This window comes from Bufo bufo, chromosome 4 (assembly GCF_905171765.1).
Source record: "Bufo bufo chromosome 4, aBufBuf1.1, whole genome shotgun sequence".
NCBI lineage: Eukaryota > Metazoa > Chordata > Amphibia > Anura > Bufonidae > Bufo > Bufo bufo.
Genome location: NC_053392.1, coordinates 398,024,469 through 398,052,459, shown reverse-complemented (window position 1 = coordinate 398,052,459; position 27,991 = coordinate 398,024,469). Strand labels below are relative to the sequence as shown.

Genomic DNA, 27,991 nt, shown 5'->3' with positions numbered 1-27,991 from the left:
CAATGAAAATCAGTTTTTTAATTCAAAAGTATAAATAAAACATTTCCTACATGATTTGCTTTATTATGAATATAAATCAAACATTGAAGAATATAGTGAAGAATTATATTTTTGTATAGATAAGACTGAAACAGGTTTAGGTAACAAAAAATAGTGGTGAACCTATTAACCTTTTGAGAAAAACAGTTCCCCCTAAAAATGAAAGTTTGTTTGACACACGGAAGGAAGTGCACTGCAGCGAATTTGAAAAACAGTAAGTGATGACCTTGTAGTAGCGCTCAGAGGCCCCAATGAATCTTGGCCACTTTAAGAAAAGTCGGATTGTGTGTGTTTTTGTGCAGTTTGTCAGTCTCCTTTGAGGAGCTCCTACAATCACTCAAGGCAAGCCAGTTGGATGCAGGAAATCCTATCATAAACATTGGAACTGTAACAAAAACTACAGAATCCACATTCATAAGATATTTCCGGTTTCTTGGGGTGACTCCTTTATGTCGCTGCTGCCTAATATTGAAGGAACAAACACAGGGAAATCCTTGAAATCACTGGATTGCAGAGTCCACCTAAAATAAAAATTAAAGCTTTATGAATACAAAAATTACATCATGGCCATATTTACTTAAAGTGGTAGTCTGGGTTACAGATACTCAGGATAGGTCAGCAATACCAAGATTGTCAGGGTGTCGTGAGGTGGACACCTGGCAATCATCTGTTTGAAGGAGCTGTGGTGCACATGACAGCGCTGTGTCCTCTTCAATGTTTACCTGCACACTCTCTCCCTTGTAGTGGCAATGCAGTATAATTACAACTGTTCCTCCCATTCAAGTTAAAGGAAGCTGTAATAACACTGCAATCCAACAATAAAGACTGTGTGCAGGTAACTAATGAAGAGACCGCAGCTCTCGCACGAGCCCCACAGCCCCTTCAAACAGCTGATTGACAAGGGTACCTGGCGTTGGACCCCGTGCCAATATATATTGATGACCTATCATTAAAGACATGGCCCACTTTGAAACCTTTTGTTTTTTATTTTAACCATTTAGGCCTGTTTCACACGAGAGAGAGTCCATTGTGGAAATCACGCTCCGTGTGTGAGCGTGATCCTCCTCTCTGGACTTGCAGGAGCCTAGGGCATTACCTTACTTCTACAGAATCATAATGATATAAAGCTGTCAGTATGATTCTGCAGAAGTAAGGTCAAGCAGAGGCACATAGCATTAAAAATCATGATAATGACGTGCTCTCCTGCAAGTCCAGAACGGAGGATCACGCTCACCCAAGGAGCGCAATTCCCTAGATGGACTCGCTCGTGTGAAACAGCCCTTTGGGTTACATATAACTCATGGATTAACTTTTAGTAAAAAATCTTTTACATCTTATTGTACATTGTATTGTGATGAATTATGCCTGTTAGCCTAAGGATCTGTTCACATCAGGTTAGAGGAGTTGTCCAGTTTCAGGAGGAAACCTGACAACACTTGGGATCTGCCTACAATTTAGAATAGATGATCACTTATCTAGCAGATCCTGTGCTGCTGCTCCATTTCTCCCGGCTGGGTCCCGTTAACCCAGCTGCAGCGTGGACTTCAAGCTGGAGACAATTACTGACCTTAGCAGTGCATCACTGAAGCCAGTGAGGTGGTGCGAGAGCTGCTAGGTAGGTGATCATCTATTCTTTAGTGCAAGCACGTCTCAAGTGTTATATAAATGGCTCCTGACACTTGACACCCCTTTTACACGAGCGTGACGGATTGGCTCCGGATGCATTCAGTGAAACTCGCACCATTTTGCAAGTAGTTTTGTCTGTGATTGCATTCTGCTGTTCAGTTTTTCACGCACTTGATAAAAAAAAAAAAAAATTGAAGGTTTACAAACTAGCAACCATTAGTGAAAAACGCATTGCATCCGACACCTGCTTGCGGATGCAATGCGTTTTTCATGCAGCCCCGTTCACTTCTATCGGGCCAGGGCTGCGTGAAAAACGCTGAATATAGAACATGCTGTGATTTTTCACGCAACGCAAAGTGATGCGTGAAAAAACAACGCTCATGTACACAGACCCATTGAAATGAATGGGTCAGGATTCAGTGCAAGTGTTCACGTCACACATTGCACTCGCACGGAAACTCGCTCGTGTGAAAGGGGCCTAAGAGACTTCTTTCAGAGGTATATGTATCTCTCCTTTTGGAAGGCTGCAACAGAACCAGTTGTATAGGCATAAAGAAAGATATGTCACCCATACAGGACATCAACATAGCCCAAACAGTGGAGCAATTGGTGGTAGTGATACCCCTGAAAATGGCAGAAAGATACAGGCAGTGAAGCTATGGGCTTTGGCCCAAATGCTCCCCCTTCACATTTGACATGTCTCCTGGTGTTCAGAGTTTCTGCAACCACAGCCCAGGAAGCTCCAGTCTCAGTTATATCACTGCAAGTAAAAAGCAGCTGGAGTCCTGGGTGGGTAGGCAGATTTGTACTCCTCACCCGTCTTTCTTTCTACACTACATACAACTATGCTTCTTGGATTCCCCTAGCCTGTAGCTCAGTGATGCAACTGTCCACTCGTGCTTTACCAGGTACAAATACACCTGACAGAGGCCTGGGATGTAAGCCACATGGTCGCATTAGTCAACCACTGGCTGCAAATCTAATACTTTTAGGCCCCCCCCACTGTAAACATGGCAAAGGTTTCAATTGATCCCTTCAGCCATGCACCAACTTCTAAGCAGATTTATGCCCAAATTACAGTTCAGCTTTGATTTGGGCATAAGCTAGCTGAGAGGTTAGAGAGGAGCTGGACAGACTTATCACAGAACAGGCGATATGTAAAACACGTACGTAAAAAGAAGTCTGGTTTCTGACACAACCAGAGTGGGAACCCTGTGCTAATTGCGGTGAAGTCACGGGTTTATAAATACAGATGTAAAGTGATGTGAATTAGTACCCTTTTAGGAGACCGATCTGTGCATGGAATATCCTCCTTGTTATTGCAGGGAAGCTGGTGTCTGGATGGCTTCAGGTTCAACCTTCTAGCATGAGTGATGCTCCGGCCGCAGAAAAATCACACGTGCGAGGGAACCACCAGTTTGAAGTCCGGGAATTTCGGCGTGTGACGTCACCGCACTCTGTATGGATGCCTTCAGGGGACAAAATACTAAACCGACGTGTTTCTGAGCCAGTCTGGCTCCTTCGTCAGGGATGGTGTGATTTGTCAGTCCTGAGAATAAATAGGCACTCGTTCCCATGACAACCACTGGTTTATTATAACAAGGAGTATTTAACCCCGTTCAGTTTATGGGTTAGTCTCATGCATTAATCAAAAGCAAATAGTTCGATTTCCTGATTTAAGCCATATGGGGCTTTAATTTAAAAATCCATTTACTTTCTTTCCGTGACATTTCCTTAATGTAATTGCCACCTCTCTTGTTGGTGGGCACCTTTTCAATGCCTCCAAATATGGATCCCGCTAACTTGCCCGCATGATTTTGGGCATAATGACGGGATAGTGGGTGTCCCTCAAATTTCTTGTGTATATTATTTATATGCTCTCTAATTCTGGTTTTTAGCTGTCTTTTTGTTCTCCCCACATATATTTTTGGGCAAGGACATCTTATATAGTATATAACTCCTGTGGTATTACAGGTCATGTAATGGTTGATTTCGAAAACTGAGTTTCTTTTCTTTTATTTTCATTATTGGTCCTTTTGTGAATTTTTTTTGTCAGTTTGCAATTGGCACATAATTTACAGGGGTAAAAACCTTTTATAGTATGTTTATTTATGGGTGGTTTATTAGTTATAATAGAAGGTGCCATCAGGTTACAAAGGTTTCAGGCCTTCTTAAATATAAATTTTGGGTATTCTGTAATCATTTCACCAATTTGTTTGTCCTGTTTTAATATTTCGCAGTGTCTTATAGTTTTTTTGAAAATTGAGGTGCCTTCACTATATCTGCTAATGATGGGGATTTCAATGGTTTGTGGTCCTACGTGTTTGTCATCTTTTGTGTCTATCTGTAGTAACGCAGCTTGATCAAGCCTCAAAACTTGATCTGCGATTGGTACCAGGTTTTTTATATCGTAACCCTTTTCCCAGGAATTTTTTATTTAGTTTTAGGGATTCTTCTCTGTAATACCCCATCATTGGTGCAATTTCTTCTTGCTCGTATATATTGGCTAGTGGGATGTTATTTAGCCAAATTGGTAGATGGCAGCTATTGAGAGGTATAAACTATTTGGTGTCCGTGGGTTTGTGGTACGTCTTCGTATGGATAGACCCCTCTGATCAAAATCGTCAAGTCTAAAGAAGGATGGAGAGTGATGCCAGAGGAACAGATCCCCATTTTATTGGAGAATGTATTATGTTCATTTTGAAGCATAACTATTTTAAATATGGATCAGATTTTTATTTACAGACGTGGGGGGACCGCGATGGGAACCAGATTCGCACCAAGTTTCGCAAAACCTGTATATGGGTCGATGGGAGGAGCTACCTAACCACACCTCCGGCGAGCTTGATGCGAATCTGGTCCTCGGGAAACGTTTTATTGACGACGTGATTTTTATATGGAAGGGAGATGAATTTTTAACCGGCTTAAATAAAAATGACTCTTAATTTTAGCCCCATTTGGTGTAAAAAAACAGATACACTTTTTAGACTTAACGATTACGATTACAGAGGGGTCTACCATACGAAGACGTACCACAAACCCACGGGACACCAATAGTTTTATACCTCTCAATAGCTGCCATCTACCAATTTGGCTAAATAACATCCCACGTAGCCAATATATACGAGCAAGAAGAAATTGCACCAATGATGGGGATACAGAGAAGAATCCCTAAAACTAAATAAAAAATTCCGGGAAAAGGTTTACGATATAAAAAAACCTGGGTACCAATCGCAGATCAAGTTTTGAGGCTTGATCAAGCTGCGTTACTACAGATAGACACAAAAGATGACAAACACGTAGACCACAAACCATGAAATCCCATCATTAGCAGATATAGTGAAGGCACCTCAATTTTCAAAAGAACTATAAGACACTGGGAAATATTAAAACAGGACAAACAGTCTAGCCCCATATGGCTTAAATCAGGAAATCAAACTATTTGCTTTTGATTAATGCATGAGACTAACCAATAAACTGAACGGGGTTAAATACTCCTTGTTATAATAAACCAGTGGTTGTCATGGGAACGAGTGCCTATTTATTCTCAGGACTGACAATCTCACCATCCCTGACGAAGGAGCCCGACTGGCTCAGAAACGCGTCGGATAGTTTTTTGTCCCCTGAAGGCATCCATACAGAGTGCGGTGATGTCACACGCCGAAATTCCCGGACTTCAAACTGGTGGTTCCCTCGCATCGTGTGATTTGCTGCCGGCGGAGCATCACTCATGCTAGAAGGTTGAACCTGAAGCCATCCGGACACCAGCTTCCCTGCAATAACAAGGAGGATCTTCCATGCACAGATCGTTCTGATAAAAGGTACTAATTCACATCACTTTACATCTGTATTTATAAACCCTTGACTTCACCGCAATCAGTAAACACCTATTACAAAAATGTTACTTGACCCAAAATACATGTAAAATCATAATAAAAATGGCTCCAAAAGGTATCCATAGCCTTTAAAGAAATGATGGTATTAACAAACAAGCAAGACTACACATTTCATGACAGATGAGTGACATTAGTATTTGGCCATCCCCTTGATGTAAGCATTGGTTCACCTTGACTACAGGGATATTAGGCCTCTAGTATCTGCACTGTTCCATACACAGTAAGAACTAGAGTATATTTAACAAAGCTGGTTGAATAGAGAGAAATTGGAGCATATTTTCAATTGGTAAGAATGAGGGTTTCAGTGCCACTGGGGGTGGGGCCTAGCACCTAATCTTTCCAGTGCTGGCCAACACCACTCAGTCCACTGAAGCCATCATTGTCACAAAGAATAAGGGTGGCTGCACACAATGCAGATTACGTGGATGGTGTGGCTTTTGAAATCTGCAACATTGTCAATTTTTGTTGCGGTTTTTCTGGTGTGTATTTCACCCTTCTCAATGGAAGGCTGAAATGTACAGCAAAACCACATCAAATCTGCACAATAAATCTAAACAATGTGCATCTATCTGAAAAGTCTTACATCTAAGGATCAACACAACCTAATTTAACAGGTATAATCGTAATCAACCCTACCAGGTAGTAAGCCTGGTTTAATAGGGCTGATCCTGCTTGACAGGTGCTCTTTAACCTAGAATAGATTTGCTTACTTTGGTTCCTTTAATGGGTACAAAATCTTGAGAAGTTCAATCACAACAGCAGCTCCTATCACCCCCAGAATAAAAACCTGTGCAATGCCAACCAAGACAGGATACAGCCAGGACCAGATAAGGCACAGCTTGTCTCTCAGTTCATCTGCAAACTCGCACATTACCTGAAATAAACATAACACACCTTAAAGAGAATTATTTCAGCTCAAATGGAAAAACTTTCTATTCTGCTGACAACCAATGAACCATTTAAAAAAAACAGACAAAAAAAAAGGACTTAAAGAGGACCTTTCACCAGAATAAAAAAGTGTAGAGAGCGGCGCCCAGGGATCCCCCTGCACTTACTGTTATCCCCGGGCGCTGCTCCGTTCGCCCGGTATATTCATAGTTAGGCTCCACCCAGGGAACCTGACAGCGTCTCTTTCTCCTATGCTGTAGCGCTGGCCAATCACAGCGCTCAGCTCATAGCCTGACTGTCAGCTTTAGTTTGAGGGTATTTACATTCGAATCAGGTGAACGGTGTGTAGGAATTACAACAGTTTTGCATATGTGCCTCCCACTTGTTAAGGGACCAAAAGTAATGGGACAATTAGCTCTCAGCTGTTCCATGGCCAGGTGTGTGTTATTTCTCTCATTATCCCAATTACAATGAGCAGATAAAAGGTCCAGAGTTCATTTCAAGTGTGCAATTTGCATTTGGAATCTTGTTTGCGGTCAACTCTCAAGATGAGATCCAAAGGAGATGTCACTATCAGTGAAGCAAGCCATCATTAGGCTGAAAAAACACAACAAACCCATCAGAGAGATGGCCAAAACGACTGTTTGGAACATTCTAAAAAGAAGGAACGCACCGGTGAGCTCAGCAACACCAAAAGACCCGGAAGACCACGGAAAACAACTGTGGTGGATGACCGAATAATTCTTTCCCTGGTGAAGAAAACACCCGTCACAACAGTTGGTCAGATCAAGAACACTCTCCAGGAGGTAGGTGTATGTGTGTCAAAGTCAACAAATCAAGAGAAGACTTTACCAGAGTGAATACAGAGGGTTCACCACAAGATGTAAACCATTGGTGAGCCTCAAAAGCAAGAAGGCCAGATTAGAGTTTGCCAAACGACATCTAAAAAAGCTTTCACAGTTCTGGAACAACATCCTATGGACAGATGAGACCAAGATCAACTTGTACCAGAGTGATGGGAAGAGAAGAGTATGGAGAAGGAAAGGAACTGCTCATGATCCTAAGCATACCACCTCATCAGTGAAGCATGGTGGTGGTAGTGTCATGGCGTGGGCATGTATGGCTGCCAATGGAACTGGTTCTCTTGTATTTATTGATGTGACTGCTGACAAAAGCAGCAGGATGAATTCTGAAGTGTTTCGGGCAATATTATCTGCTCATATTCAGCCAAATGTTTCAGAACTCATTGGACGGCGCTTCACAGTGCAGATGGACAATGATCCAAAGCATACTGCAAAAGCAGCCAAAGAGTTTTTTAAGGGAAAGAAGTGGAATGTTATGCAATGGCCAAGTCAATCACCTGACCTGAATCCGATTGAGCATGCATTTCACTTGCTGAAGACAAAACTGAAGGGAAAATGCCCCAAGAACAAGCAGGAACTGAAGACAGTTGCAGTAGAGGCCTGGCAGAGCATCACCAGGGATGAAATCCAGCGTCTGGTGAGATCTATGCGTTCCAGACTTCAGGCTGCAATTGACTGTAAAGCATTTGCAACCAAGTATTAAAAAGTGAAAGTTTGATTTATGATTATTATTATGTCCCATTACTTTTTAGTCCCTTAACAAATATGCAAACCTGTTGTCATTCCTACACCGTTCACATGATTTGGATGTAATTACCCTCAAATTAAAGCTGACAGTCTGCAGTTAAATCACATCTTGTTTGTTTCATTTCAAATCCATAGTGGTGGTGTATAGAGCCAAAAATGTTAGAATTGTGTCGATGTCCCAATATTTATGGACTGACTGTATATATTAACACACACGCGCGATAAACTCGAAAAATTTGAATATCGTGCAAACTTAAGTAATGCAACTTAAAATTTGAATATTGTGAAAAGGTTCAATATTTCTAGGCTCAAAGTGTCACACTCTAGTGAGCTAATTAATCCATACCCCCTAAGCAAAGGGAACCTGAAATTGTGATTTTAGGATATCATAAGCTGTAAGCCATAATTTATCCAAATTATAACAAATAAAAGGCTTGAAATATCTTGCTTTGCATTTAATGAATCTATCTCATATGTTAATTTCACCTTTTAAGTTGCATTACTGAAATAAATGAACTTTGCACGATATTCTAATTTTTTCGAGTTTCACCTGTATAATAAATAAATAAAAAATTATATATTATATATATATATATATATATATATATATATATATATATATATATATATATATATATGGAAAATAATGGCGGCACCGGAAGATTAACACAAGGAGGGTGCTATGTCCAGGGATGAAGCAGCTTACCCCTTCAATGGAAGATGAGAAAAGGACAGCTCTCAGGTAAAAGTAAGTGGTGTTTTATTCACCCATGTGGATGGCAACGTTTTCAGCTCATACAAGAGCCTATATATATATATATATCTATCTTACACACACATACACTCACCTAAAGACTTATTAGGGAACACCATACTAATACGGTGTTGGACCCCCTTTTGCCCTTCAGAACTGCCTTAATTCTACGTGGCATTGATTCAACAAGGTGCTGATAGCATTCTTTAGAAATGTTGGCCATATTGATAGGATAGCATCTTGCAGTTGATGGAGATTTGAGGGATGCACATCCAGGGCATGAAGCTTCCCGTTCCACCACTCCCAAAGATGCTCTATTGGGTTGTGATCTGGTGACTGTGGGGGCCATTTTAGTACAGTGAACTCATTGTCATGTTCAAGAAACCAATTTGAAATGATTCGAGCTTTGTGACATGGTGCATTATCCTGCTGGAAGTAGCCATCAGAGGACATTCTGACATTCAGTTTGGAGTTCAGGAGATTGTCTTGACCAGGACCACCCCCCTAAATGCATTGAAGCAACTGCCATGTGATTGGTTGACTAGATAATTGCATTAATGAGAAATAGAACAGGTGTTCCTAATAATTCTTTAGGTGAATATATATATATATAAAATCTCTCTATCAATAATAATCTTAATTATTTTCAATTGAAGCACGATTATAAATTTTTCATGATTATTTTTTTCTGGCAATTATTTCTTTATTTTTTATTTCAGCCAACCATGGATGTATATGGGATATACGAGGGGATGCTGAGAAGTCCTGGCTTTGCCCCCCTTCCACTTGGAATTGAAAAATGAATTATGGTACCATATTAAAGCTTGATATCTTGTTATTTAACTGTGCAAATATCAGATGTTTTACCATTATTCTCTAACAATTAATTTTAATTTCAGGTAGAACCTGAGATGGCAGAGGCACAAGGAAGTTTTCACGTCTGTGGCATTATGGGCCTTCATGAAGTTTTCGTTTCTCCAGGGGAAAGGACATTTCACACTGAGGACACTACTCCCCTAGTGTTTGTGACATCTCAGTGTGAATGTCCTTTGCAAACTTTCACTGGAGAAACCAAAACTTCATGATGGCCCATTACAGGGCTCGACAAATCCCAGGCCCAGGTCGCCATGGCGATCAGGAATTTGGTCCTGGGCTTGGGTATTTGTCAGCCCGTTTCAAGGCGAACGGGTGCGGAGCGCCCGGAGGGGGGCCCAATCTGTCCGGAGGCAGTAGGTAGTGGAGATGAGCGCCTCCATTGTGGAAGCGCTCATCTCCATATTCATCTGTATCGCCGTCCTCATGACAGCGATACAGATAAATGGTGCGGAGGAGCAGGGGAGAGGCATCTCCCTTGCCCGTTCCTCTGATAGGCTACAGGCCTAGTGCCTGTAGCCCATCAGAGGCTGGTGCAGGCGGCGCGATGACGTCATCGCGCCGCCTGAGCCTACAGTGCAGGACACAGGCCGGAAAGAGGCCTGCATCGCATCACTTACAGCAGCATAAGGTAAGTATATGAGTTTATTGTTTTTATTATTTATAGTATACTGTGGCAAGAAGGGGGCCCTATATACTGGCACAATATGGGGGGAGCGGGCACTATGGAGAAGAGGGGAAGCACTATGGGGCCATATATACTGGCACATATGGGGGGGGCACTATGAAGAGGGGAAGCACTATGGGGGGCCCTATATACTGGCACAACATGGGGGGGCACTATGGAGAAGGGGGGAAGCACTATGGGGGCCCTATATACTGGCACATTATGGGGGGCACTATGGAGAAGAGGGAAAGGAGCACTATGGGGGCATCTACTGGCGGGCCTATGTACTGGCATGCATTAATGGGGGGCTCTATGGAGAAGTGGGGGGGGGGAGCACTATGGGGGCATCTACTGGGGGGACTTTATGACGCTGCTCTGCCTGCTCCTAACTTTTTTAGCTGGCTCCTAGATTCCAAGGAAATTTGTCAAGCCCTGGCCATTACTCCACAGACGTGAAACTTCCTTGCGCCTCTGCCATCTCAGTTTTCCTACCTGAAATTAAACTGTACTCTACACATTGGGTAAGCATATTCCCATTGGGCTTTGCACCCAATTTTTTTAAATTTTAGTTTTTTCCTAGTGCTGCCATCTTTTGCATTTTGAAATTAAAATTAGTTAGAACAATCGTAAAACATCTGATATTTGCGCAGTTACATAAGAATATCAAGCTTTCTATGGTACCAAATAAATTTTTAACGTTTCAACTGGAAGGGGGCAAAGCCAGGAACTTCTTAGCATCCCCTCGTAATAAGACACATACACCAGTACAGATCCGTACATTAGTACTGGGACAGACTTTGACAGTTGGAGGTGTGGAAGTGGGCCCTGTCAGGGTTGAAAGCCATGTCTCTGGTGACGCTGGCAGGCAGGAGGATGCTCCTCACACATCAGAGTGACATGGCCAGTGCAGGCACAGCGCTCCTGCCACCCAGGTCTCGTTTCTGCAGCAGGCTGGGCCTGACATCTCACACACTCCACTCACCAACAACTAACCACGGCCACGGAGCAGAAGAAAATGTAACGGGATAGAGGAGTATCTGGGCATGGCCATAATCACCACCCGCACTTCACCAAGTCTAGGAGCCCACCGCACAACATTCCAGGCTGTAGCCTTCTCCTACTCTGATCCACATTCTGGGAATAGAGCTCCTTCCACCCACTGACTGTAAACAGGATCTTAGTGACGCACCCAACACCATGATCCACTGCACTGAATCAGCCACAGCATGTGCAGGATCTGTTCCATCCTTGCCACCCACGCTAATTTTTATGTACTATAGGCTTGTACTGAAGAAAATAAGTCAATGTGACAACTTAAAAAAAACAAAAAAAAAACAGGTTAGACACTTAAAGGGCCAATTATCAAATTAATTTGATGAATTCCCCAGCCCTAGGTCTAACTCCCGACACCCCCTGCTAATCAGCTGTTTGAAGGGTCTGGACCCTGTGTTCTCTTCAGTGATTACCTGCACACTGTGTACCTCAAGTCTCGATGGGATGACGGACTGCATCCCCTCTACAAAATAGACTGTGTGCAAGTAAACAGTGAAGAGCACACATAGCCTCTCACGAGTGCCCGCAGCCCCTTCAAACAGCTGATTTGCAGGGGTGCAAGGAGGCAGAGCCCTCGATCTGACTGATGACCGATCCTGAAGATAGGTCATCCATAATCTGTAGCCCCAGCATCCCCTTAAAGTGCATGGTGGCAGCACTGCAGTAGTCAGCTCCTTCCACTACACAGTGGGTAGAGTTGTGTAGTTTTGGTGTCAGAAGTACTCCCAAACAGCTGATTGGCAGAGGCGTGGCATGTCAGACCCCCGCTGATCTAATACTGATGAACTATCCTGTGGGTCATCAGAAATTACTGTTAGAGGCTAAAAGAACCCTCGACTGAATGGGGAAAGGGACACATGAGTTACGTGCAAGAGCTTTTCCAGATGCATATGCCAAACAGACACAGAGCAGTGTGAAACATAAGTCATATTATGTATCATATCACCTTATAAGAGGAGGCTGGAAGCACAGCTCGGATTGGAGTTTCCGGGAGTTTGCCAGGAAATGGCTCCTCGTCCACCGTTGTGTTCTGCCCAATGCTGTATTCTCTGGTAGTTTGTTGTGGAACACTATCCCCTGCTGTGAGAGTGATTTTGAGTCAATGCCAGCGTGATGGACAGGTATACTTTACTTTTTATTCTCTTCATTAAAACCACTTGCCTAATATCGTGTAGGTCCCTCTGTAGCGCCAAAATAGCAGCTCCTTCTGCACTTTGATTGACAGGACCAAGTTTGATGATATTTTCACTGCCTGGCCTTGTAAATGAAAGTGCAGAGAGCTCAGCAGTTGCAGAGTGAGCAGGACCTCTAGGTGTAACAGCAACGCCCCTGTTGCTCCTAGAGGTTCATTTGCATGTAGTAAAAGATCATTTTTATCAGCAATGTGGGAACATATGAACATGGTACCAACAGCTGCCACGTTACATAGGTACAAATCTGCTGACAGATGCCCTTTAAGTCTTGGTCATGTCCGAACCACTCCTAAACAATGTTTTCAGTGTGGTCGGGGGCATTATCCTGCTGACCACTGCTATTACAGAACACTTGCCATGAAGGAGTGTACTTGCAACAATGTTAGTTTGTATGTGCTGAAGTAACATCAAGCTGTCCAGAGGATGTAAGTAAGAACATGATTCAGCAGACCAGGCCACCTGCTTCCATGCATATGGTAATGTGACCATTATAGGGACTTTTAGTGGTGGATATGGGTCAGCATGAGTACTCAGCCTGTGGAACTACATGCAGCAAATTGCAATGTGTTGTGAGTGGAGTTTATGATGCTCTTTTCTCCCAAAAACTGGCATCAAAAATTTTGTGCAAGCATAATTTGTGAAAAAATTTAGCTACTTGGGGTTTTATACTGCCTCAACGGCCCAAAAGATTTACTATAATTTACATAGAAACTGGCATAAACTACAGTAAAGATCCATGCCAGATCATAGGCCGGTGTCATCTCTCACTTCAGCACACTTTGGACTTAGACTGGCATATCAAATTCTGGTCTTAGGAGAAAAAATAAAAAATAAAAATAAAGGTGAATTTACTGGCACATTCCTATTATAGCCGGCAGCGACTTTTTCAGCAATTTGTGCTTCACTAGTTTTATGTGGGACTCAACCAGACAGAGTAGCTTTCAATTCTTACACACATTAATGAGCACTGGGCACATATGACACTGGCCCAAGTTTGGACTATCGCCCATGTCCCCGTCGTCAGCACTTATACCATTTTCCGTCGGTAATAAACACTGTATACTGGGAACACCCTACAAGTCCAGTGACTGTAGATGCTCTGACCCAGCCAAAGTCGTTCAGATCCTTACACTTGCCCACTTTTCCTGCCAAAAATCTCATGGCTATGCGAGCAGGAGCTATCTTCTATCTACTCCTTAGAAACCAATTGTAAAATTGCTCGCCTATTGTTAATTGCCTTGTGATTATGTAGGTTCCCCCGTAAAATAATGTGACCAATGACTCTGTGCAAGTAATACACAGTCAATTGTGTAACGAATAGCAGAAAACTGCTGCAGCTCACATGGGGATGAGGGAATGGATTGTAACGAATTTGGCGCTGCCCCCACAGGTGAAGAAGAACACACCTGCCTGTTCATTGACAGGACCGGAATCTAGCCAGGCCCTGCAATACTGCTCTGAAGCTCCAATGCGGCTTTGGGACAAACCACTATATGTTAGCAGTTAATTATTGACTTTAAATGGTTAAAGGGGATCTCCTAGATTTTGATATTGACAGACTATCCTCAGAATAGGTCATCAATATCAGATTGGCGGGGGTCTTACTCCCAGCACCCCGCTGATCAGCTGTTTGAAGAGGCCATGGCTTTTCCTAGACCACTTAGGATAGTTCATCAATATGTGAGAAATAAGATATGACCACTATCAAGCCACAATACACTCATATACTGGTTCAGCTAGGTACACCATAGTATTCATCTACAAATGGAGAGGCAATCTAAATCTTACCTGATTCTGAGATGTTTGGAAAGGTAAATAAGACATCATTGTCCCAAGTAATGGAGGACAGATGTGAATCTTCAAGGTTCATTACTGAACTTGAACAGTGAATTATTTCCATACGTATATTAAGTACCAATTTCACTTCCGCTACATCACTTTGATTAACCTGTTAATGACAAGATTTTCATGATGGACATCATCCCTTATTATTGTACAGACATTGATTGCATTCAACTGTATATTTACAAAGCATCCAAAGCCGTCAAGAGTGTATTGGCAGTAAGATTCATTCCAACACAAGGCCAATCAGTGTCTGTCCATACCCCAGCTGGAAGAAAGCAAGCAGGGAACTAGAGGATCACCAGACAGAACCAAGCTTCTTTCCTTAGGTTCCACAAGCTAGGGACCCAATCCCACAATGCCTTTCAGTCTATTCGCAGACTGTCAATCTCTGTTTAGTCTTAGCCCCGTCAGATGACAGCTCATGTATTACTTTTATCTCTGATCTTCTGACCTCAAACACTCATTATAGCTAAATTGTTATCAAACTGATGAGTAGACTGCAATAATAAAATAAAAACCAGAAGTGTTCATAGCCTTTCCATTCACTGTTTGTGGAGACATCTCCATCACTGAGATGACAGGAAGGTGCCAATAGCAGTGTTGTGGACCATGTTAAATGTGTGATCTTTACAATTACTGCAGAAACACAGACCAGTGGAGTGATTACAATACAACTACACATCCCACTTTCCAGAAGATGAATACTGCTAGCACTGGAGCATCCCTGCTCAAACATGGGCAAAGTGGCAAAATAGACTATGACTAAAGTTTTTGCCTCTTGTCAACAATGAAAGCAGTAACTAGTAAAAAAGCATAAAATCCTGTGAATACTCATATGACCACATTAATACTTCATTAGCCACATTATTTTAGGACATACACTTTTTTTTTTTAGTACACGTGGGGTTAGAATTTGTCACATTTTACTATTTCTTAACCCCTTAGTGACCAAGCAATATTTTTTTTATTGTCGCATTCCAAGAGCTGCAACTTTTTTTTATTTTTCCGTCAATGTGACAAGTAGTAGTTTTTAATGGCACCATTTTGGGGTACGCATAACTTACTGATTAACTTTTATTAACTCTTTTTTGGGGGCGTTATAAATTTTGCAGTGTCCATTTTCAGCATAAATAACATTATAACGTTATTCTCTGGGTTAGTATGATTACAGCTATACCAAATACATACACCATATTTTTTATTCTATAAGACGCACCATTCTCCCCCACCCCTAAAGTGGGGGGAAAATATCAGAGCGTCTTAAGGGGCGAAAACTAACGAGCGCGTCAGTTATGGAAGCATTTATTAGTACAGGAGGACCAGGGAGCATGAATGCAACACTCCCTGTGAGGACTCTGTACTCGCCAATTCCTGGTCTTCGGCTGACGGACGCTGTGCTATGACCTGCTCACAGCGCAAGGATGTCGGAGCACTCATGCACTCATGCTGTGCGACGTCAGGTCTCAGGACAGCTCGGCAAGAAGCTAGATCTCAGGAGCAGTGGGGTCCAGAGCAGGAGAGGCAAGTTGATTTGTTTCTTCTCTATTTAACATGGGGTCTGATCGGGGGTCTGATTAACACTGGAGGTCTGATGAAAAAATGTTCTGCACCAAAACCTGCATCTTATAGGCAGATGCGTCTTACAGTTGGGAAAAAAAAATTGTGTGGGGGCATGATTTTTGCAGGATATCTGGCAGTTTTAATTGGTATCATTTTAGGGTAAATAGCACTTTCTGATTGCTTTGTATTTATTTTTTGTGGTGAAAAAGAAAAAACAGCAATTCTGGCATTTTTTTCACAGTGCATTGTTTAGTGTGGGTCGTTACGGTCGTGGCGATAATAAATAAAACCCCCTTCACATATTTGGTAAGTTTTTCAATGGAAAAAGGTGTATTTTTTAACTCAGATAATTAATTTTATTTAATAAAACTTTAAAGGCTATGTACACCTTTGGGGGCAATTTATTTTATAATTGCATTTTTACTCACTCATTTTGGGCATTTTTTCAATTGGTCTTACATAAAATATTCAGCCTTTCAACTGTTTGTCTGGCTGTGTAAATTGTACTTTGCCTTCAAGCTGTGCTCACCTTATTACCACCAATTGCAATCACCTCCTGCTGAACAATTATACTTGTTCTGTGGTAATTCAGAAAATTGTGTAGAACCAGTAGCCGCACACTGACCAACACATTATGTGCTATACTCTGCTCTTCCTTGGATGTGTTGTAATCTCCTGTAAGAAATAGCAAGATGGATTCTTAGTAAATACTAAACACAGCAAGTCTCAGGTCACAGGGACCTGTCACATTAAACACGCCCTCTGATCCACCAGCTGTCTTCTGATTGAACTTTTTAAAAAATAAATAAATCAACATCCGTTGTTTTGCCAATAAAAGCTACGTTTTATTTCAGGGCACCCTGGATCCTGATTTTTACTGTTTAATTAAAAGATACTTTATATAGGATTGTGATACGAGTGCCCAGGCAGGAGGGAGCGGCATCCATTTACCATCAAACTCAAACTTTAATCAGTATTGTGCCTACTGCACCACCATCTCTGGATTCTGCATTCTTGAGGTCTTTTTACGCTATGGAATGCCTTGTGTTTTTGTGTCATTTTATTGCTATGCCAGCAATAGTTTTATGGAAAAGAATTTAGTATAACTTGGGCCCCTGAACATAGTGGCCACCACACACAACTGTATGGCTGTCCTCCAGAGCACTGAAGCCAATGGCTGCCCGATGGTCATTATTACAGGTGAGTTGGCCTGAAGCCTGCAAGAAGACATCATCACTAGGGATGAGAGAACTTGTGTTTTACAAGTTCGAGTTTGGGTTTTATAACAATTCTGATATGGATTCCTTTACCATGGACCATAATGGAATTCTATGACTGAATGCACCATGGAAGCCTTTAAGAGACATTCCATCAAACAGAATTCATATCGGAATTATAAGAAAACCCTTACTCGAACTTGTAAAACACAAATCTGCTCATCGCTAATCATCACAACTACCTGTGCTGGGATGCAGAAGAGGCCTGTTGCCTGCATCGCGGATAGCGGCATGGGGACCAGTAGTCATATTTAATTTTTTTGCTTCGTCATTTTGATGGGTGAAGGGGGGGGGGGGGGGGCATACTGCTGGGGGCCCATTACTATTATGGGTGCATTATTAATACTACGGGCAGCAATATTATTGGGCACAAAATGGAGTGCACCACTACTTACGGGAGCCCTCTCAGATCATACTATCACTATTAAGTAGGTCTGAAAAGATTCATCAATTAAATTTATGAAATAGAGGCAGAAAAAAAATCCTCGAAAAATTGTTTAAATCACATGACCACTGAGCGGGAGTGAAATGAAGCTTCTCACGAGACCCGACTCGGCACCGTGCTGCGGGGCCTTGCGTACACACATAGTCAGCGCGCTGGCTGACGATGTGTGTGACGTCAGGTCCCAGTGCATTCTGGGATGAAGACGCGTCTCCTGCGGACTCCACGCCACACTGCCATTAAAGATAAGTCAGCAGCACCAGCGGCGGGCCAGGAGAGAAACAGGGGCACCTGTAAATTGGCAATGGCATGTCATGTATAAAGAGATATGAGAGGGAGGTGGGGGGGGGATTAGAGAGGAGTTAATGGGGGCACCTGTGATTTGGCAATGGCATGTATAAAGTTATTGGAGGGAGGGGAGGGGTTAATCGGGGAACCTGTGATTTGGAATGTATAAAGAGATATAAGCGGTAGGTGGGGGTATGGAGAGGGTTTAATTGGGGGGACGGGACCTGTGATTTGGCATGTATAAAGTTATTGGTTTGGAGAGGGGTTAATGGGGGGAACCTGTGATTTGGCATGGAGGGGCTCATCTGCGGGAGTGGGGGACATGGTGGATGGCATGGAGGCACAGCGGAAGGGGGACATCATGGCAATCTGGATGGCATGGAGGGGCTGATGGCAGTGCCATCATGGGGGCACTGGGGGACATGGCATAGAGGGTCTGCTGATCTGATGGCAGTGGGGGTCAGGGGACATGGTGGATAGCATTGGAGGCACTGGGAAAGGGGGACATCATGGTAGTCTGGATGGCATGGAGGGGCTGATGGCAGTGACATCATGGGGCACAAAGCATGGAGGGGCTGCTGATCCGCACTGGGGGAGTGAGGGACATGGCAATGGATGGCATGGGGGTCTGGCTCTGACTGCACTGCAGCAAGGGAGGGTGTGATCATGGTGGCCTGATTGTGGGCTTGTGGCATGGGGGAAAGATTTGAGGGCAAGGCTGACTGACTTGGGGGGGCTTATCTGTGCCTGAGATCTGTGATAGTCTGATTTGGGGGGGGGGGGGGGGGGTGTAGTTTGATCTGTGTTCTGATGAATATTATTTGGTTTATGAAATTCTTATTTTACCTCCTGTAAGGTGTGACTCAAATTTTACTAACTGTTGCACAAAGCAGGAGGCAAGACCTAAAGAAGTATTACTTTACTTCAACTGCGAAATGGAGGAAGAGAGAAAATAGTGAGGCCGAGGGGCGATCAGAAGAGAAAGGACAGAGAAAACGGCACAGAGTGTCCAAAGTTTGGGATAATTTCAAGCTGAGAAAGAAATTAAAGTCTGTAGTGTGTGTCTATTGCAAAACCGAACTAGCCTATCATAATAGCGCGACATCAATGCTTCAACATCTGAACAGAAAACACCCAGTTTACGCATGTAGTTCACCGAGCGGACCAGACCCAAGGTAACTAAAGCAAACATTTTATATGATCTACACACACAACACACAGGCTTCGTATTGTAATAATAATTGTTTATTTAACCTCTTTTTCAGTACATCACAATCACAGCTACGTATGGACAGCTATGTGTGAACAGCTGCATCACGTTCAACAGCTTACAGACAGCATGCTCTCATTGACTAATGTGGTCCAAGGCCATCTGACTTTTTTCTGGCCAAAACCCAGCTTCAATGCTGTAATAAGGCCGGACCCCATTACAGTCAATCGCTGCAGCAGCTGGCAGTATCCAGCTATACTTGATATGGTACATTCTGGCCAGCTGTTCTTCTCACAGAACGCATATTGCAGCTGTGAAAGAAGCCTTATGCGTGTGCAATTATGTGCTATACCACTGTAAGAAATAAAAATATTGTTTTTGTAAAGCAATACGTTATTTTAAGAAGGTTATTCTTATTAGATTAGTCGATTAATTGGAACAAATAATCAATAGAATACTCGATTACTGAAATATTAGTTTACTGCAGCCCTACTATTAAGGCACTGTTACTAATGAAGGCACTCTGGGAAAAATTTTGTACTCTTGGTGGAATGTTTAGGGGGCATTATTACTAGGGGGGGGGGGGGCGACAATCTGTATGGTACTGTTATTTCTGCAGTATAGTATTTGAGGAGCACAGAGGGCACAGTACTGGCGGTAGCATTCACTTCAATGGGGCTCTGAGCGTGATAACAAGCACAACCACTATACAATGTGCTTGGTAAGCTGCAAAAAGGCCGGAGCGCTGATCGGCAGGGGTCCTGGGTGTCAGACACCACTGATCAGATACTGATGACCTATCCTGGAGATGGTAATTTTTAAAGACAAAGGGGGTCATTTACTAAACTGAACTGCGCCTCTACATGATTCGGGCAGATCCTCCACCAGCTATGGGCCTTTATTAAGACCGGCGTCTAAAACCCTGGTCTTAATAAATGTGCCCCAAAAGACCTTTATTATGCACTAGAGTAATGTGTTGAGAGAGGCTATGATTGCATTTTCTGTTACTAATGTTGGAAGGGTGCGTGTTTAACCTCAATCTCATAGGTTGTATCTTCTGCCCCACATACTGAAACCTGCATCCACATCGCAGCAAATATACAACTGCAGTTAAGAAAATATTTTTATTTTAAATGATTCTCCTGTAATGTTGGATCTAAAGTTATCAACACCATGTTCAGTGGTCTGGCAGCACAAACCTTGACTGCTGCTATCAGCGGGGGTGCCAGGAGTCGGATCAGCTATTTGAGGAGAAGGCAGCGCTCTGCTCTGTTCACCTGCTCACCGCAGCAAATGCAATGGTGAGCAGGTGTAATTACAAGTATGGTGTCCCCATTCACTTTTATAGGATGGCTTGGTAGTATTCACTTAGACAGAGCAGTCCCATAGAAGTGAATGGGGATGCCATACTTGTAATAACACCTGCTCACCACTGCAATTGGTGTGACAAGCAGGTAAACAAAGCAGAGAAGGCAGCGCTCATACAAGCATCTCAAAGAGCTGATTAGCGGGGTTGCCAGGTGTCAGACCCCCGCTGATCTGATATTGATGACCTATCCTGAGGATAGTGCAGTAATAAATGGTTTAGAGCAGCACAAATGCACCTTGCATGACTCCCTCGGAATGCAACAGCTTGTCCAGACCACCGATCCTCAATGGTCAACAGATCAGCAAAGAAATAGAAGAGAACAGCAGCATATCCAAATGAGGGTCCTTAATTGACCGAACATCCATGAAACAATGTACAAAAAAGTGTGACGTTTCGGCTACATAGTAGCCTTTATCAAGCATAATATCAAGTATTGGTTCCAAACATATATAGTGCGAATAATACCACCCCTAATCAAAGGGGACCCATAAAATTATATTCCATATTGATGCAACGCCCACTAATTTACTATTATCCAATGGGATATATCCCCTAACAATAATATACCTACCAAAATTATCGACATGTGTGTTACCTTGTGTTAATAGGTGGTTACCGGGATATTCACTCCATGCACCCGATTTCATGTCGGCGTTCATTCTTCCTCTATGAGCATGTCAACGCGTCATTACTCCTCACCCAATCACGGGTAACGGACATCACAATATCATGTGACCATCCTCAACTCACGTGACCCGTTGATCAACGTCACATGACTCAGTCAGGCCCGCCTACACAGGAAAGCATCTCCATATCCATGGAGACCCCCTCCGCCATGTAATATAATACAATGTACCAAAACATCTTACACATTTTAGACATCAGAGGCGCAACTTGCTGATAGGTCAATGTATTATATTAGTCCATATACTGTCACCGTCTATGATAATTATATTTGGGCCATAACTTAATAGCCAAATTTCCACTCACGTGCATGGTAGGAATCCCGCATCCACCTTCCTCCACCTATAAAAAATACAAATAAGTGAGATTAAAAATATCTAAAACCAATGAACAATACTGAAGGAGCATACATATAGACCTATATGTATGCTCCTTCAGTATTGTTCATTGGTTTTAAATATTTTTTATAGGTGGAGGAAGGTGGATGGAAGGAAGGTGGATGCGGGACTCACACCATGCAGGTCAAGGAATGAATTCTGCGCAACACCTTCACCTCCACTCTTCACCTTCTTCCTCTTCACCTCCACTCTTCACCTTCTTCCTCTTCACCTCCACTCCAAATAAAGAACAAAATCATCCTTTCTCCATACTGTGCACAAAGTCTTCGATCGATATCGTCACTAGGCAGCCTCAGACCACAAAGAAACTAATCACTGCACGCTGCTCTTCTTGTGTGCAAACAAGTGGGCAGCAATTGTTTCTCCCACTGTGTTTAACCCCTTCTACCCCGGGCCAGTTTTCACCCTCCTGCCCAGGCCCTTTTTTGCAAATCTGACATGCGTCACTTTATGTGGTAATAACTTTGGAACAGTTTTACTTATCCAAGCCATTCTGAGATTGTACTTCAGGATGGTCATAAATTTGAGTCAACATATTTCACCTTTATTTATGGAAAAATCCCAAATTTACTAAACATTTTAAAAAATTCACAATTTTTTTAATTTACATTTCTCTGCTTTTAAAACAAAGTGATATCTCATAAAATATTTATTACTTAACATTCCCCATATGTCTACTTTATGTTGGCATCATTTTGTAAATGTCATTTTATTTTTTTGGAACGTTAGAAGGCTTAAAAATTTTAAGAATTGCTTCTAAAATTCTAAGAAAATTTCCAAAACCCACTTTTTAACGACCAGTTCAGGTCTGAAGTCATTTTGTGGGGCTTACATAGTGGAAACTAGGGGTGGGCGATATAGGTGATATGAATTTGTGCAACGATACAGATTTTGTCTATATCGCATATATCACCGGACCGCAATATGACCACGGAACAGTAGTGAATTGAAGAAGCTTCTCACTCACCGCTCCGTGGCCTCCCGACTCCGCACCGCGCTGTACTGGCCAGGACCTGGCATGCACACAGCGTCAGCCCGCTGGCTGACGCTGTGTGTGACGTCAGGTCCCGCCCAATGCATGCTGGGAAGAAGACGCGACACCTGCGGACTCCCTCAGCCAGCTGCTGCCGAGCACCCTGCAGGAAAGGTAAGTATAATAGCAGCGATTCCTCGGGGGGGGGGGGAGAGAATATATAATCGCATATTGCACATGCTTCAAGTTATATTGCAATATAGATTTTAGGCCATATCGCCCACCCCTAGTGGAAACCCCCCATAAATGACCCCATTGTAGAAACTACACCCCTCAAGTTACTCAAAACTGATTTTACAATCGTTGTTAACCCTTTAGGTGTTCCACAAGAATTAAAGGAAAATGGAGATGAAATTTCTAAATTTAACTTTTTGGGCAGATTTTCCATTTTAATAAAAAAAAAATCTTTAACACATCAAGGGTTAACAGCCAAACAAAACTCAATATTTATTACCCTGATTCTGCAGTTTACAGAAACACCCCACATGTGGTTGTAAACTGATGTAAGGGCACATGGCAGGGAGCAGAAGAAAATAAGTGCCATATGGATTTTAGAAGGCAGATTCTGCTGGACTGGTTTTAAGATGCCATGTCCCATTTGAAGCCCCCCTGATGCACCCTTAGGCCCCTTTCACACGGGCGAGTTTTCCACGCGGGTGCAATGCGTGACATGAACACATTGCACCCGCACTGAATCCAGACCCATTCATTTCAATGGGGCTGTGCACATGAGCGGTGATTTTCACGCAGCACTTGTGCGTTGCGTGAAAATTGCAGCAAGATCTATATTCTGCGTTTTTCACGCAACACAGGCCCCATAGAAATGAATGGGGTTGCGTGAAAATCGCATCTGAAAGCAAGTGCCGGATGCAATGAGATTTTCACACATGGTTGCTAAGGAGATGAGGGATGAGCGACCCGGGTCCCCATTTACTTTATTATTTTTCATTGTAACATAGTTATAATGGAAAATAATAGCATTCTTTAATACAGAATGCAAAGTGAAATGTCACTTGAGGGTTAAAAAATAATAAAAAAATTACTCACCTCATCCACTTGATCGCGCAGCCGGGATCCTCTTCTTTGTTCTTCTTGAAGGACCTGCAAAAGGACCTTCGCTGACATCATCGCGCTCACCATGTCTACTTTCTTTGTTTGTTTCAGTTTTACATAATAAAGCATTTTTGAGAGAAAAAAAAAATTATGTTTTTTTGTGTCTGCATTTTCTGAACGCCATTTTTATTTTATTTTTTCTGCCGATCGTCTTGTGCAGGGGCTCGTTTTTTGCAGGAAGAGTTGACTTTTTATTGGTACCATTTTTGGGTACATATGATTTTTTGATCATTCATTATTACACTTTATAGGGCAAGGCGACTAAAAAATTTGTTGTTTTGGCACAGTTTTTATTTATTTATTTTTACAGCATTCATCTGAGGGGTTAGGTCATGTGACATTATAGAGCAGATCGTTACGGACGTGGCAATACCTAATATGTATACTTTTTTATTTATTTCACTTTAACACAATAAAGTAGCATTTTTTGAAACAAAAAAAAAAAGAGGTTTTAATGTCTCCATGTTCTGAGACCTATAGTTTTTTTTTTGCGATTATCGTATGTAGGGGCTCATTTTTTTTTGTGGGATGAGGCGACGGTTTTATTGGTACCATTTTGTGGGACATACGCTTTTTTGATCACTTGGTGTTGCACTTTTTGTCATGTAAGGTGACAAAAATGGCTTTTTTTATTATGGTGTTTATCGGATGGGGTGGATCATGTGATATATTTATAGAGACAGTCGTTACTATTTTATTTATTCCCTAAAAACACATTTTTTTGCCTTTTTTTTTTTTTTTAAACTTTATTTCTGTCCCACTCTGGGACTTCAACTTTTGAGGGTCTGATCCCCTCTGCAATGCATTACAATACATCTGTATTGTAATGCATTGCCTGTTAGTGTATTACACAGAGTAATACACTAATAGGTTGCCTAGGAGACCCAGCCTGATCACCATGACGTAATAGTACGTCAAAATGCGGTAAGTCAGTTGCCGCCATGACGTACTATTACGTCATATGTCGGGAGGGGGTTAAAAATTTATTGACATAACAGGTTCAGACCTTAACAGCAGTGACTAGGGAGATTACGTCGAAAATTTGGCATTTGTCTTTTCTGAAAGCTGATTAAAATAAATTCTACAACTAGGGCGCAGATAATTTTTGACTCATTCATATGTCATATAAAATGACACATTTGATAAGAACATTGAAAATTTATTTTTTTACGACTGCTTTCCAATAAAACCTGCATGAAACCTATGGGGTCAAAAAAGTGATTACACCCATCAAAGAATTTGCTTAGGGGTATGGTTTCCCAATAAGTCTAGGTGCAGGAATAAAAATTCTCACTATAAATTGCATTATTTTTGTAGCGTTGTGAAATGTTCAAAAAGTGAAAAGCTTTAAAACCGATGTCAAAATGTAGAAAATAAATTATTTAACATACTTAAAAAAGACCTGTCACCGCTCCTGACATGCCAAATTAATAGCTTCATGCATTGCCCATGTAATAACAATTCTGGAGCATCTATTCTTATGGCTCTATGATGTGCCATTCCTCTGTTATTCCTTGTAGAAGTTATGAATGAATTGCTAGCAGTCTGCAGAAAGGGTACAGAGGGGTGTTACCAGTGTGTGTGTGTGGTGGGGGGGGTCCTGCACAGTCTGAAAATGGCAGCACTGACTGGATAGAGTCAGACTGTGCAGGTACACCCCCCCCATCTTGGTACCACCCCTCTGTACCCTTACTGCAGACTGCTAGCTATTCATTCATAACTTCTAGCAGGAATAACGCCGAGACGGCACAACATAGAGACATAAGAATAGATGCTCCAGAATTGTTAGTACATGGAGTGGCGACAGGTCCTCTTTAATGACACTTATACAGTATATTGCATTAAAATATTCCATACTGGGGTTAAAATAAGCTTATTTAAATTTTTCTCCTTTTTGAGTTTTTTTTTAAATATGTAAATGTAAACCATATTCACCTAAATTTATCAAAGGACAGCACAATAGTACGTGGATATGAAAAATCATCCACATATAATGTGACACATACCAGATTTCTAAAATCTGGCGTCCTGAAGCTATAAAATGGCTTAGCCGTAAAAGGGTTAAATTAATAAAATGTAAGTTATGTGGAATCTTTTCTCACACAGCTATATATGAGCCCAGAACCAAACTACTGTGTTGTGCATCAATGTGGGCACCTGGTTGGACCACTGCTGACACTGTACATCATTCACACTGATGAGAGGCCACTTACTTATGTCCATCCCGCAGGTTATTCGAGAAACTCCTCTGTTCACGGGAAATCCATTTAGGTGTATTCGCCCCCTTGCATAGCTGATGATGGAACTGACCTACATAGAACAAAGGAATCACAGTTTTTCCCAGCCATATCTATGTAGAATGCACAGGTTACAGCTTCCCGAGTCTGACACGGAAGCAGCAGAGAACCTCCAAAGCGGAGGTCAGTGACCACAGACTGGACATTCATCCCCACAAAGAGTGGGGACAGGAGCCTCGGACAGGATGGAGACGGGTCCATGCCGCGGGTGCTTCTCTCTCCTTGTCCTAGCACTCTGATCCCCACTGATGAAACTATAGACATTTCTCTGATATATCAAAAGTTTATTTTTATTTTTTAAACTCTGTGACCTTTAAAGGGAGTCTTTCACGCCGATTCACCGTATTAACCTAATAACAGACTTATGTCCACGGCATCCCCCCTATTAAAACTGTGATTACCATATGTTGCTTACCATCATCGTTCTGCCGAAAAACACTTTTAATCCATATGCAAATGAGGCTGTGAAGGTGCCCAGGGGCGGCGTTACAACGGCCGGTGCCCAGGCCCCTGGGTCATTTTCATACAAATCCACTCCCCTCCGCCGCATCTGTCCGCCCTTGGTCTCTGCTCCAACCTCCCTCCTCCCGTCCGTAATCCCGAGCATGCGCCGATGACCGCGATATCGGCGCATGCGCATTGAATGACCACAGTCTGGCCGGGGCATCACAGTTTACCGTACGCATGCGCCGGCCTAACTTACGTTCTTGCCGTAAGTTAGGTCGGGGCTGGCGCATGCGCACGGTAAGCACAGTTTTAATAGGGGGGATGGCGTGGACATAAGTCTGTTATTAGGTTAATACGGTGAATCGGAGTGAAAGACTCCCTTTAAGCTTCTCAATGTACCATCATGTCAGTGATCAGCTACCCTGCATTGAGTAATGACTTACCTGTGTTGTCACCCGCTCTGACCCATGTAAGGATGTCACATTCACGCTTACAGTCTCCTAAAGATAAAAAGTATTCAGTTTTAGGATGCATGACAGCGGGGAGATCTGGAGGTACCGCACAAGATTTCTCAGGGGTGAATATAACCTACAATCATTTGAATGGAAGTCTTCACAGATAAAGTCAATCTTACCAATCCTGCCAGGGTAGATTTACTAAGATTGGCGCTTCATAGGCCAGCCTTACGCAAAGACTAGTAGTAGGCAGTAAGATAGATGCACTGAATTTATTAAAGGGAGTCTGACAGCTCGAAACACCCCCCCAAACTAGAATAAGGGGCGTACAGTGTAAGTGACAAGTGGGGGGCACTGCAGGCTTGGCCACCTCTCCATTCACCGCTCAGACTGCTGGAAATACCCAAGTGGACTATCTTTATTATATTTAGGTTTTCAGGAAGTCAGACAACTCTTTAATCTAGCCTAATGTGTACAGGGTCCTGTGACAGGACTGAAACCCTGCAGTCTGTACATTTCATGGCAGGAGGAGGCTGGGGTGTCATAAGTAAGGGCACAGAGTACATTGGGTCGTTCTAAAAGTATCCTGGGAAACCCCACTCTTTACCACCGGACAGGACGTTAACTGGGGACTGCCGAGACCATCCCGGGACTCTCCCAATAAACACAGGCACCTGGGTGCTAGGGGCGGTCACGTGATGCCCCCTTTACCTGCACACGGGTCCTGATCCCATCGTCCTGAGCGCTGGCGAGAAGGGCTGCCAGCAGGAGAGAAGCCACAGGCAGGTAACGGCAGCACGGCCCAGAACTCTGCCCGAACCGCACCATCTTCTACACGGGAAGCGCCAGTCCTCATAACTCCGCCCCCTCCTGATTTCAGTGTCACGTGCCTCCTTGGTCCTTCCCGTCTATGGGATTTAGCCTTTACCGTAATAGTAGCAGGGCCTTTCGAAACGGCGCGGTCAGTGACGTCA

At 42.8% G+C, this 27,991-nt stretch overlaps 1 protein-coding gene across 2 annotated transcripts; it reads right to left on the bottom strand.

The window, feature by feature from the left end:
• Nucleotides 1-28: 28 nt before the first annotated feature.
• On the bottom strand, nucleotides 29-27,869 carry GINM1 (glycoprotein integral membrane 1). Of its 2 annotated transcripts, XM_040429271.1 has the most exons (9): nucleotides 27,729-27,869; nucleotides 27,006-27,062; nucleotides 26,032-26,128; nucleotides 21,581-21,616; nucleotides 16,534-16,679; nucleotides 14,388-14,547; nucleotides 12,353-12,486; nucleotides 6,272-6,435; nucleotides 29-560 (listed from the first exon to the last, which is right to left on the bottom strand). In XM_040429271.1, exons 1-9 carry the CDS (start codon nucleotides 27,843-27,845, stop codon nucleotides 452-454), a joined length of 1,020 nt encoding a protein of 339 aa, XP_040285205.1. In that variant the 5' UTR covers nucleotides 27,846-27,869; the 3' UTR covers nucleotides 29-451. The 2 variants fall into 2 exon arrangements, with proteins under 2 accessions (XP_040285205.1, XP_040285206.1); XM_040429272.1 differs by lacking the exon at nucleotides 21,581-21,616.
• Between the last annotated feature and the right edge of the window lie 122 nt (nucleotides 27,870-27,991).

Excerpts from the sequence above, each read along its gene's own strand:
- GINM1 (XM_040429271.1), bottom strand. The coding sequence starts at position 27,845 with ATGGTGCGGTTCGGGCAGAGTTCTGGGCCGTGCTGCCGTTACCTGCCT. Across the intron at positions 21,617-26,031 it reads AACCTGCGGGATGGACATAA|GTGGAGGAAGGTGGATGCGG; the intron begins GTAAGTGGCCTC and ends TATTTTTTATAG. Across the intron at positions 14,548-16,533 it reads TTGCAATTGGTGGTAATAAG|GTTAATCAAAGTGATGTAGC; the intron begins GTGAGCACAGCT and ends TGTCATTAACAG.